The 13,422-nt window shown below is 42.6% G+C and overlaps 1 protein-coding gene across 1 annotated transcript in view; it reads right to left on the reverse strand.

The window, feature by feature from the left end:
- Positions 1-2,503: 2,503 nt before the first annotated feature.
- The window catches only part of LOC121672763 (aldo-keto reductase family 1 member D1-like), a 34,889-nt gene continuing 23,970 nt past the window's right edge, over positions 2,504-13,422 (reverse strand). Inside the window, exons 4-9 of the mRNA XM_042045570.1 lie at positions 11,744-11,821; positions 9,292-9,414; positions 7,453-7,562; positions 6,806-6,971; positions 5,961-6,043; positions 2,504-2,661 (exon numbers count right to left, since the gene is read on the reverse strand). Coding sequence (XP_041901504.1) covers positions 2,619-2,661; positions 5,961-6,043; positions 6,806-6,971; positions 7,453-7,562; positions 9,292-9,414; positions 11,744-11,821 — 603 coding nt within the window. The 3' untranslated portion in view covers positions 2,504-2,618. The remainder of the gene's footprint in view (positions 2,662-5,960; positions 6,044-6,805; positions 6,972-7,452; positions 7,563-9,291; positions 9,415-11,743; positions 11,822-13,422) is intronic.

Genomic DNA, 13,422 nt, shown 5'->3' on the forward strand with positions numbered 1-13,422 from the left:
TGTGTAGGCCAGTAAGACTCTGAAATGTGCTAGATAGAAGCAGATCCTACTTGGGGCTGTGGTTTGGTTTTTTCTCTCTCCTTGTGCAGCTGCTGGTTGAATGGGTTTCCCAAGCTCCCATCTGTAGGCCTGTTTATTTCCCCATGAAAACCTTTTCTTTGTGGGGCAAGTTGGAGAACAATGGGGAGCAATTGTCTGAAACTGAGCAGAGTGGGGGGAAAAAGTAGGCTATATGTCAGTAGCAGTTTTGTAACTGATGGAAACTAGTATGGGAGCATTTGCCCCTGGGAAGAGGCTGAATCTTTTCTCATCAGATACAGATGAGGCAATGCAAAGGAGGAGGAGGAGGATTCTATTAAAATTAGAGGGGGGAGGAATTTGATGGCATGACTTGGGCTGGAGGAACTCTCACAATCTGTCCTGCCTTATTTAATCAGTATAGGTCAAAGATTTGATTATATGCTATTCCCTGTTAGAGAGGTTTCAGCATATTGTCTTCCTTACTCACATGTACAAGGTCATCACCTGCTTTATTAGAATCTCAAGTGCTGCCTGACCTCTGGGATGGGGATGCCTGGAAAAAGCAGTGAGCTGCAAAGGGGCTGATGTGAGCATTTAAGCTAAGCACTGGTTGACATTTGCAGTTGTAGAAAACACGAGCTTTGCCAAACCTGGCCTGAACGTTGGCTGTGACTGGAGAATTGCACCTGGTCAAGTTACAGTGCAAAAATTTGTACAGTGCTACTGTTAAGCAGTTGAGCCTTGTGAGCTCTATTTAGGGCTTGTACTTGTGAAGCAACTGGAATAACATGTTGGGTATGGTGGTAACTCCTCCTCTCTGGCACTTGAATTTAGACTTGGATTTTATTCAGTTTTTTGCCCAGGACCTCAGCTGTTTGCAAAGGGGCAAAGCAGGGCTCGTGATAGAGGTTCTGGACACCCCATGGTGCAGAGTTCCACCTGACCTTGGGATTGTCCTTAGACCTGCACCAGGAGGTTTCTAATATAGCTGAGGAGAAAGAAGGCGCATCCCCCCCTCTTTTGTTTGTTACTTCCCCCTCTGGTCTAAGTGGGTAGCGGAATAAAATGGGAATTGCCCTTGGGTAACCTCCAGGAAACAGAATTCTCCTTTGCTGGCATGGCTTTATGAATGGATTTACAAATGCTACATGAAGGCCAGCCCTGATGAAGGGGCCTGACTTCTCCAGTGGTGTCTACTGAGCTCATGCTGGGATGCATTTGCACTTGACTCTATTGGGAGCCTTCCCTGCTCCTCCTGTGAAGTAGTCATCCCTGTCCCTCTTTGTCTCAGCTCTGAGGAGCACACCATGACCATACAGAAGAGTTTCCGTGAACTGTATGCTCTGGCATTTTCCTGTTCCAGTCACTCCAGGGATAATAAATAGCAGTGGTAATAAATAAAAGCAGATGCTATAGACTGAAGCTTATGTATGACACATTTTCCAACGTACACACGTTCTAGTACACGAAGTACTCTCTCTCTCTCTCTGTGCATGGTTTAGTTTCTTCTCTGATACCCCTTCTGTGGCAGGAAACTGGGGTGCTTGGGCTCAGGAGGAAGGCAAAATAGCCTTCTGCAGATGTGGGTATGGGCAGATGCACCTATAGGCTGCAAACTTGTGGTCTGAAAAAGAAATTCGTGCTGAAGGAGTCAGTCTTCCTTACTCCAGTGTACGTGCTTCTGCCTTCATGTTTATAAGAATTTTTAAGTGAACAGAAATTTTCTTGGGTTAATACCAGTTAGTGAAGCATGAAAGAAGTTTAAGAGATTTTTAATCTCATGAGATGAGGACATCCCTAGCTGTAGCTCCAGGTTGTGTATGCAATGCTAGGTAAGACCACCTTTGAATAGTAGTACAGTGTAATAAAATTGTCATACACTGTCTTGTGTTTTACTGAGGTCCTAGGCTGAGGGGAGGGTGGTGTGTGTGGGAATATGAACATGCTTGTAACGCTTTAGGGCTTGAATTAGTTCCATGTGGAGCCAGCTGGGGTGTACCTACGGAATAAAGCTCACGTGTGCAGCTGCAGAACACTCTGGTCAAAGTTAAATGGGCTTCACTGCATGAAGCAGTGCACAAACCTAGTCAATATCAACAAATGTGCATAGCTATCAGATTCAATTAGTTCACCACTCTTGACTTTCTCTTACTCGATCTGAAAAGGAAATGGTGCTGGTTTGGACCACGTGACCCCTCTGTGGTCTCTTCCAACTTTACCCATTCTGTGATTCTGATTCTGCCTCACACCCACTGAAGTGTAATGTTTTGTTTCAGATTAAGTGAAGAGTATTCCATTAAGTGGAACCAATTTGGCTTAAACTAGTGAACCTGTTTTTAGGAGAAATCTTCAGTTTTATCAGTGGTTGGTCTTGAGCCTTCAGTGTTCAGCATTAAAGCCTGCTAAGCCAAAACCAGAATTTCAGTTAATTAGATAGATTTGATCTTCAGTAGCAAAAAGAGACTGACAAGATAAAAAGAAGTAAATGTCATGTTTTTAATGCTGATTTGAACAGCCTCACACGAAGTCAAAGCGTCAAATGTTGAGTCTTTCTCAGCAAAGCCTAACAGCACTGGCTGTCCAGACCCACCTTGTTTTCAGTATTCATCATTGAAGGGATACTCTGGATGGTCACGCCACCTGTGGAGAAGTCAGATTGGACAAGTGAGCTCCTTGAGCGAAGCAGGATTTCAAATCACTGCAGTTGTCCTGTGCCCAGCAAACCTCTTCCTTGTGATATATATGTGCTCTTCATGGAAGGTTCTTCTACTTATTCAGAAGCTGTTCTGCCCTGAATAACTGTACCTGCAGACTTGGAAGCAAACCTATGTATTTAAGGAGAGGACAGTGAAGGAGCATTTTTCAGGCCTACAGGCTGCATACCTTAGGGAGAGATGGGGAAAACCAGCAAGAGCCTGGATGTCAGCTATTCTCGCTATTTAACTCAGGTGAATAGAAGTGTTTTAGGAAAGGGGGATGGCTTCACCATGTGTGCATTGTGGAAGGGGAAGACTTTGTTCAGATGTCTAGAAAGACCCCTAGAAATAAGGGCTATATATGAAGAAGAGGTGGAGACACCAGACTGTTCTACTTTGTCTTATGCCCTTAGAGCTGGCATGAACAGGTCTGGGATGGTGCTTTCCCCAAGCAGCTGCCATACCTAAACTAGGTCTGTCTGTCCTCTAGCTCAGCCTAGATGCTCTGCCAGCATCTACAGTGACTGAGAATATACAAATAAGCTTTGGGATGACCCAGTCCAGGGGAGAAAGGGATGTTCATGGGTGCATCCTAACAAAGGTAGAGATGCTTCAGGCTTTGTTTTAGAATCTGCATGCTCAGGGAGGATGCACAATCCAAGATCATGATAAAAGGCAAGAAGGGTCAACTTCAGGTGAAAAAATAACGTTGTGTTTGCCCATTATTGGCAGACTTGAGAGAGAGGTAGCTGTTTTCTGTAGTGGGTTTTCTTGTTTGTTTGAGAAGATGGTGCTAAATCACAAGCCCTGGCTTGACAAACACTTCCCATTAGCTAAACGAAAAATTTCTGAAGAGCATTCTCAGGTGCACCATGGCAGCTGGCTGCCTTGCCTTACAGCAGAGCACAACAAATACTGGCATTTATCCAGCTGTGAGTCGTTCCAGTCTGGAAAGGACACATTTCACAATATTGAAGGTAACTAACTGGAAGGCATCAAACATTTTGAATTGGTTGTGTCAAAACATTTCATTCTGATATTCAGCCAAGATCAAGTGTTTACACATTAACAGATTGAGTTGGTTGAAAAAGAACCCCAAAAAACAAAACAAGCCACAACACTTTGGCTTGTTTGACTTCAGTATAATGTGATAATGTCTGAGATGCCAGTGTCATTATCTCTACTTTTCATCTGTAGAGCATGCTTGCTAATCAGATCTCACATATTCAAAAGTCTGAGTCCTTTGAGTGAAAATGATTCACTTGGAGGAGTCACTGCAGCTTGGCATAACTGGTAAGGAAAAACATCCATAGCAAAGAATGGGAGCATAAGATAACTTAATGTAAAACTTGCCCTGCACAATGCTTCTAGATTTCTCCAAGAGGACAAGAAACAATTTCAGATTAAGATTTGCTGAAGTACTCATATTTCTATAAAACCTCCATTTCCTTCTCAGATGCTTAACTTGCTAATTCATTCCACTGATTGTGTTATCCTGTATGCATGTATGTATCCTGTTTGTACTCATACCATCAGAACAACAGGTTTGCACACAGTACCCTTATGGTAGCTGATAATAGGAAGAATCAGAGAAAAGCTGGATTTTCTCCATTCCTGCTGGCATTTGCACTCCAGCAGTCAAAGGTTTTGCATGAAGTTGACTAACCAAAAGTCTTTCTGTGTTGTGGTTTGACTTTTTCAGATATATATTGCTGGATGAAATAAGAAATATGTTTAGGCTAATTTGTCTGATGCAGTGTCAATTCCAGACACTTCAGTGTGGTAACGCACAGCAGGCATATATATCTATATATATAAATCTATATATCTGCTCCTTACATGGCAACATCACTTTTCTGATAAGGTTTTTTTCATAGCTGAGATCAGACTGTACTTAAACATTTTTCCCCAACCTGGAGTCCAGTGAAAACTAGACCTGCCAATGTCCATCCTATGCATCCTGTTTTCCTTATCCTTGGTGGCCTGCTGTGACCAATTTCAGTCTAATAAAGCAAAGTATTTAATTTATTAGTTTTTTTAGATTGGTGGCTTAGAAAGTTCTTCTCCTGTGGGCATTTGCAGCCTTTAACTTTGTTTCTGGAAAATGCTCTTGCATTTGCACCAAGGTTACATTTTGTGTATATAATTTTTAAAATTTGAATGCTGCTATAACTCAATTTTGCTATATAAAACCAAAGTGTTTCAGATACCAAAACACACTTAAGAATCTCCTAGGCCATTTGTGAGAAGTCTTCTCGAACTAAGTACTGCTAATTGATGGAAGGCTATTTTAAATGTTAAGGAACTAAAGCTTCAGAGCACCTGGCTGAGCTTAAATGTGAAAGATGAACTCCATTATGATGCTTTTAACTTAGTGAATATTTTGAATCATATTATGCAGCACAGTAAGTGGTTTGTTTGTTTCTTTGCAACATTTCCCCATATCTTTTGAGCAATGGTCAACATTTTAGAGTGCTATTGATGCTGTTACCAATGCTTTTCATTTCATGCTACAGTTTGGCAGGACACAGATAATCCAAAGTAAAAAGAGAAAGGCATGGAAATTAATCTCTAGCATTTGGCTACATATTGAGTGCCCTGAAAAGGGGAAAACAAAGTTTGGCCATAAACCACAGATGCTTTTGAACTGAAGGAAAAACAAACAGCCTCATCCTCTGGAAGAAGGGATGTTGGGCCAGTCTGAGTTTTCTGGGATAACACAGTGAAGCAGAACTATATTGGGTGGTGAGCTTTAGATGACAAGCAGCAAGAGATCAAGCCTTGTTAGCTCTTGGAAGCGATATCTAGGAAGTGGTCTAGCAGTCAAACAAGCTTCCTGTTTTCCTTAGAAGAAGGAACAACTCAATTTTATTTGAATTTCAACTCCAATATCCACACTTCTAGACAGGGATGATGCTATGCTTTATCAGTATCTGAGACCATCATTTCCACATAGCAGAAAGAGTTTAAGGAAATGGAGTAGAGATGGAATAGCCAGATATAGTCACTTTCTACTAGGTGGGCTTTGGCAACCTGAGCTGTAGGCAAGAATTTTACACTTATTTTTGCAACAGGTTTGGGAGCATATTCAGGCTGCATTAAAAGTCTGTCATGTTTAAGCCTTACCTTAAAATAAGGTTGTTTATGCAAAAGTTAATATTAAAAGGAAGTGTTGGGGTTTTTTTTAATTCTCTGAAAGGACAGGAATGCTCTGCGAGGATCTAGGATTTCTCCTGTACTTACATTAACAGTTCCACATAACGAACATTTTTGTTCAGGGCTTCAATTTCTTTCATCTCTTTCTCAGTGAGGGAGAAGTCAAAGATCTAATGGAGGAGATGTTAGGAATGTGTTAGCATTTCTTGCCATAATCAACCTTCATATGTTCCAGATTCCAGAAGTACAATCCCTCCTTCTCCCTGTATCTCTCCCACAAACCCATGCTTACTTGCAATTGCAGGAGTCTCGAGGACATGAATAAGACCAGTCACATTTGCCTACACCCTTTTTGCGAGAAGGGGAAGGTAGTTTGGCAATACTGAGCCACCAGCTTTGAAAGCAATGTATTTCCAGGGAAAGCAGAGAGCAGTGCTGCAAGGGATGCAGGAACCAATTCATCTTATTTGTGGGTGGTGTCAAGCCAGGTGTTTTCTTGTGGCGTGGTTGTGAACCTCTCTGTCACACTTGTATGCAGCAACCCTGCCCTAGCACAGCTGTCCCATACCTGAGGACAGGGCAGAACATTCAGTCATTCCTGAGCTCCTGCAGCCTTGGGCTGCTGACCTACTGAGTTACCTCATCTCACTTGTGCTCCTCACTGCAGCAGCTGGTGCTCTGGGACACACCACCAGCTGGAGCTTTAGCTGCTCCAGAGGGTTAAAAGACACCAACATTTTCTCTATGCATTGCTCTATTATTGTCACATCTTGTTACCATTTAGCAGTGGGGACAAAAAGCATCAAATGCAGCAAAGTTTGCCATTGGTCAAGTCCTACATATTTCTACAGAAAGAATGGGGAGATTACCTTCTCTAGGGGCTAAGCCAATGTAAGTGGATTCATCCATGTACTACTGGGGTATGAATTTACCTGGAAATTCTCTCTGATGCGTTGTGGATTGAAACTTTTTGGGATGACCACCACCCCTCGCTGGACATTGAAACGCAAAGCAATCTGTGCCGCAGTCTTGTTGTACTTCTTGCCAATGGCATTCAGCACAGGATCCTTCAGTAAAGGAGGGGAGGAAACATTTACCCTGGAAGAAAAGTGGGAAGAAAAAGAAAACAAAAAACCTCCTCATCTTTAATGTCAAAACATAGGGGCATCTACTAGTTTGTGGTCAGAACAGTGCACCTTTTGACAAGTAGGGTGAAAGATGGGAGAAAAGCTTTGGCTCTTAGGTTGGCAGGTTGTCAAAGGCAACTTCCTACGTGATGTCCTAACGTTGACTTAGTTTCTCCTTCCTCACCTAAGCCTCACACATTCCCAGTTCCAAACACTTGCCTTCTGTTAGAGGAGACCTGAGGCAACCTCCTATGCAGACACCTGGCATTCTTTGATGACAGCATGCAGCAGGAGTGTTGAAAGTTTATACTCACAACAGTAATATTTAGACACTGAAGTTCAAAACCACTTTAAAAAATGGGGGCAGAGGTATTTTGCACAGAGATCCAGGAGTGGAGAACTATGTTTCCCTGGATATTGTCCTCCTATTAGAAAGTAACATGGGGACTCACCATGATTCATCCCTTGAGGTTCCCAAAGGGCTGTACCCAACAATAACAATGTCATGTTGTCTGCAAAATTCTAGGAGTTTGGGTTGGGTGAAGTAGGGGTGGCATTCTACCTACAAGAGTAACGTAGAAAGAAGGATTAATCAACAGGGCAAGATAGAGAAGCAGAAGATATCCCAGATTTTGTGAGATCTACAGACTAGGTGATGCTTTCAGGAAAGGATATGTGTAAGTTAGGGAATAGGAAAACATAATCTGTGGTTATTATTCTAATTTTACATTTCTGGGTGATTGATTTTTTGGGTTTGTGTTTTTTTTTTGATGGACAGCAGATTAACATCTGCAACTATAATTTGGCTACAGGGAACTTTTGTTGGCCCTCAGTGGAAAGGTGGCAATAAGTGGGGGGTTATGGAGGTGAGGGAAGCTCACTAGACAAGTAGACTGAGAAGGCAACCCATCTCATGTGGGACAGTTCTCCATTTTTCTGCCTCTTGCATTCAGGATGACTAATCAGATGTTGTTTTTAGGGAAGTGTTGGCATAAACTGTCCCAGTTAGAAAGGTGGGGGGCGTGTACAAAAGGTGAGATTATGACCTTGTTGCGAGCTCTGCTCTCCCACATTGCAAACTGCTCCCTCACAGGCATGGATTTTCTGGCTGTGATCTCAGACTCTGGGAAATGGATGTCTAAAAGGTGACAGAGCAACCGCTGTTTGCAGTGGTTACTATCTGGCAAGTCTGAAGCTATCTGGCACATCTAAGCTTGCTGGCCAGCTGCCCTAAGCTGGCCTTAATCTTTTGCCTGGTTTTCCTCGACCCCAGGAAGCATCAGCAATGCTCAGTGCAGTCTTAGGGGCACGCCAGAAACAGCAATTGCATTTTGCACCCACTGGACATGTTAATACCAGGGAAGGGTGCTGGAATTTCCTATTCTCGCAGGCAGCCCTTCCCTCCAGGCCAAATGTAGAAATGAAAGCTGTGGCCAGCCTCCTTGCCCTGCCTCATGGCCAGTCCAGCCCTCCAAGACACGCGCTGGGAGTGGGAAGTTGGTCCTGGTTGGTCCCTGGCCTCTTCTCTATTACTGCTAATGTGGATATTTGTTTGTGCCAGACGAGTCAGAAGAGCTTCCCAGTGATTTCTAGGAAATGCAGTGACCTGCCAAAGGCCAGAGCCAAAGGTACTGGGCACTCAGATGGGTTGCTGCCACTTGTCACCTTCCCAGAGCCCCGCTGCTGTAATTTAACTCGGATGTGCCTGTCATCCTCATGGGATTGTTTAGTGCGGGCCAGCCACTCAACGGGGTCTCCATTAATTGAGCATTTTCTCTATCTCTTACAAATGTCATAGAGGAAAAGTACAAGAGAGCAAGTACAGGAAATTTAGGAGTTGCTCCTAATGGCTTTTACACTTGAGAAGCCTGGAGTGACTCAGAATCTGTAGGGTTGGGTTGGTGTCAGCTAAGGTAGACATGGCTTCATTGAGGACTGGTTAGCTCTGAATGGTTTTCTTGGGAATTTCTGGACTTGAAAAAAGGTACAAGGCAGAGATCTAAGATCTGCTTTGACTCAGCATTCAACCTTGTTATGGAGCTTTGGCACAGAGGCACCAGTTTTATAGTCCTGGAGCAGAAATTGAGGAAAGTGATTGCTCCAGAGCCTTCAAATATTGATCTTTAGCCCAGATAGGAAGAGTAATATTTTCAGGCTGGAAATGGAAGTATGGAGGGCATCTGTGGCAAAGTACACATCACCTTTCCATACGTGGTGGCTTAGGCTGTGTTTGCCTCTGTGTTCCCCAAAGTGGCACCATGGCAGGCACTGCCCTTGGCTTGCAGGCATACCTGGTTGCTGACAGGTTTGTACTTAAGTCCTGGCTTGTTCATGATCATCTCTAGTTGCCTGCGGTTGAAATTGGATACTCCAATAGACTTTGCCAAGCCTGCATCTTTACATGCCTCCAGAGCCTGCAAAGAAAGCAAAGAGAAGAGGAGTCTCACAGGTTGCCTTGATTTCTTGGAGCGTGCATTTTAGAGAGAGGTGGAAGATAGACCATTATTGAGACTTCAGAAAGCCCTTTGCTGCAGCAGAACTAACAGCTCTGTTAGCATGAGGGCCGGTGTTGTCCAGGCAAACCAAACTCTATTCCTGTGTCAACATGCTTTCCGGACCAAATCCTAATGTTTTATACCTCCTGTGAGGGTAGAATTTGTCTGAAGACCAGAAAGATTTAACCTGAGATATAGATACTTAAGTGCCAGGCAGCCGCTTGTAAAGAGTTTTGCTTACTTTATGCTGCTTTAGCAGTGCCTCAAAGCTGGAGAATGAAAAGTGAACAAAACAGATTGCTTTCCTGATAAGTCATTTCACTCCTTTTGATTGTAAGACAGTTTTTTGTATGAAGTCTCTCTCCAGTGAAATCCCCTAAATATCTGGCAAGGCACATCACAAAACCTGCACAAAAAACATCCATACAGTATAAAGCAGAAAAAAAAAAAAGGTGGATGGGAGAGAGGCATTCTAGATATATTGCATTTTAGACAAATCCGAATAGCTGAGAAACTCTTATGAATACTGGATATGATTATGTTCCCTGGTCTTCATTAGCTTCATCTGCTGGGTTGTTAAGGGGAAAGGGGGTCCTTTCCCATGGTCTTCCCATTTGCTGCCAGAAACTCTGCACACAAATAATTCAGTGACTGTTTGAGGCAGAGCAGACCCCACCATGGAGCTGGATGCCCCTCCAGATTTTGTTATTCCTTCTGTCTCACAGGAGCTGAAAGTAGGGAGGTAAGAGGCACTTTGTGTTTGATGACCTCTAGTTGGCCTCATATGCCTTCTATCATTCAGTGACAAGCCAGCAAATACAGTCATCTGGATTAATTTTTGCCTGCTAGCACCACACTGAGAGAGTGAAATTATCTGGATTGAGTTGAGCCATTTTAATTTAGATTGATGCTGCTATTTGCAGGCACTCCCCACCACCTATTTTTCTCCTGGTTTATTAGATGAAGAGAGAGGCCTGCTATAGAATACCCTTTAGATTAAATACCAGCTCAAAGATAAAACTATAACAGTGTTGGCAGAGATATTGCTTTCGACATCTGAGCAACCATCCTGTGAAAAGAGAGGAATGAATTGCATCAGCCAAAGTCAAGTGTAACATAAACAGCTAACGTGGAAGTCCCCCTTTCCCCCAAGAGCCAAACTGGATGGCTCAGCTGCCAAGGGAAAGTTCAGGCCCACCCCGGGCTCTCTTCCACTTCAAATTTCACTCAGAATTTCACCCTATTCATCTTTATCTGCTGTACCTCGAGTAGAGCTGAATTGGGACATAACTATCCAGATCTGGACATTGCAAGCTGAAGTGGAGCACATAGTAGCACCTCTTATCTCTCTTGGTGTGAACTGGGTGTAATTAGTGATGCTATTTCATCAGACTTGGTGCAGAAGGAGAGCTGAGCAGAGCTCTGGCCATGAACTAAAGAGGTGTCCATGGCTTTTCGAGGCAGAAATGTGAGGAGATTGCTAATCTCACACTTTCTGCCTCACCCAAGATCCTGAAGCCAAGTGACATTAGGGTTAATGAGACATCTGCCTAAAGGACTGGAGCACATCACAAACAAATATAGGATGCAATCTTTCAGGCAAATGCTACTTCTCTCCAAGTTTTCTTACCAGAAAAATCTTGTGTTCCCATCTGATAAGTAAATTTAGAAGTGAGCGAACCTGTTCTAATGGCAAGTGATGGTAAGGTCTTGGTCTTTGTTTTTTGGGGTTTTTTTGAGGGAGGAAGGTGTTGGTTTGTTGGTTTTTTGTTTTGGTTTTTTTGGTTTTTTTTTAAATAGAGTGTTTTGCTTGATTGATTGGGTTTTTTTATGGTGAGCTTTAGGGCAAAACCTCTTTTTTTCTGCAAGTGAAAAGATTTTATTTTTTTTAAGATGATCCAGTCTCTTCTTAGGGCTCCAACTTTCTCTTTCTGTAAAGATCTGATAAAGGGGAAGGATTGGTAAAAATCTAATGATAAAAGCTTCAAGTAGTGAATGTAGAGTGCACTCTCTGAAAGAAGGGATGTGGATGTCTGATATTTCAACAATGTTTTGTCATAAAAATAATTAAATTATAGAAAAAAGAAACATGCTTAAGGACAGAAGTAAAATTTATCCATGGAGATAATAGAATTCCATCCATTTCCCCCGGCAATTTGCTTCAGTTGCGTTTATGAAAACCACAAGTAAAAACAAGAATGAGTATCTGTGGGTTTAAAGCATATATGGGTGGGTGATGTGTGCTTACCTCCCAAGTGGCACATAAGTCTGTCTCATGGTAGATAAATTTCCCATTTTCATCTTTTGGGTAGAGTGCATCTCCAGGCTGAAAAGTAAAACCATACTTCTGTGCTTTAAAGAAAAATTTTTCACTCCTTAGAGCAAAAATGTTTTCACGGACTCTGTTTCTACTAGTAAACGACAAAAAAGAAGTTGAGTAGTTTTCTGAAACACCCTAAGTTCAGCAGGTCATTCATGCTGGCCTTACCACATCCTCCTCTGCTAGATCACCCTTGGATACACTCCTGAACTGTCACATGAGAGTACACTCAGGAGTTCCTGGATGGCCTTGTTTTTCAGTAAACTTTTGACCTTTATGTTATGGCATCCAAAAGACTCATCTCCTTCCAAAGGGCTGGGTTAGAGTACCATCCTGTATTCTCTTCTACTTCTTCCCTCTTTTCTTTTTAGCCCTTCCTTTGCCTCCTGCTTGTGTCCCAGGCACTTGAGCACTGGACTAAGCTGGTACTCTCCCCAACAGCTGGAGGGTCCAAGAGCTACTAGCAGTAAGGGACTATGGGCATAGCTAACCTCTTAAGTGCGTTATCCACCTTTCTTTGGATGCTAGAAGCTCCTTCTTCCGATCTCTATACTCTTCGTAGAGAACTTCAGGGATGGTTTATGAGCTGACATCTCACAAGCACAGCTTTCTCTTATTTGCTGGTCATTTCACTGCTGTTGCAGGCAATGCATTAACATCTCCCTCCCCTGTGTCTGATCACAATTTCACTTTTGTGTTTTGCTGGGGTTTAGTTTTTCTTTTTTTTGAACAGAAACCCTTCAGTGATGTTTGACATTTGATCTGACTTCAAACTGCTACATTTCAAAGGCCTGGGTACAAGATGTTGACGTGGTAACTCCTTGGGAACATGCAGCTGTGACTAATATGATCAGTAACTATCACCTCCCAATTCAATCGAGTTCAAATCCAAGGCATTTAATGGGAAAAGTGAGCCTAAGGAAAACACAGCCTCGGATTTCAGAGGGCCAAGGTCTCAGTTACAGACATAAGCCTGTCTCCTCCAAATGTGCTGATTTTCCTCAGCAAATTCCACAAAGACAATTTGTTGCTTTTCTTGCGCTGTCTTCCTGGAAAAAAGAATATCTTAACTAGATGGAGATAGGTGACTGTTGGGTACATTTTTTTTTTTTTCTGTTAGAAGGCAAAGTGTTTGCCATCATAACATGAGGTGGAGAAGCTTTATTTGCAAAAGCACCCCATGGTATTTTGGAAAAAAACCATTCATCCCATGATACCCCAGCACATTTTTCAAGGACTGCAAGTTCAACATACAGCAGTTGGACTTGTTTAAGTTCAGGAAATGAGTCTGAATTCAGGATTGTTTTACTCTGTCCCACTTCTAATTCATTAATTTCTATTCCACTCTTTTTTATAGTAGTCAATAGGCAGCAATTACATCAGCTAATTTACCATCCTCCCATTTTCCTCTATTTCTATCACTTGTGTTTTAAAAAATGAACCAAGTTAGCATGAATGGTGCTTGAAGACGAACTTCTCTTGACTGAGATGTGGTGTGAACTACTGTGGATTTCTACAGTGGTCAATCCTTCCTCCTATCTGCAGAGAACTGTGCAAGGTGTCAAAGTGCAGTTGTCTCTGCTTGATAGTCTCCAGGCAAAACTTTC

The sequence above is a fragment of the Corvus kubaryi genome, unplaced genomic scaffold, assembly GCF_017639235.1.
Source record: "Corvus kubaryi isolate FWS band 111438036 unplaced genomic scaffold, C.kubaryi_AGA036_p1.0 64937, whole genome shotgun sequence".
In the NCBI taxonomy this organism is placed as follows: domain Eukaryota; kingdom Metazoa; phylum Chordata; class Aves; order Passeriformes; family Corvidae; genus Corvus; species Corvus kubaryi.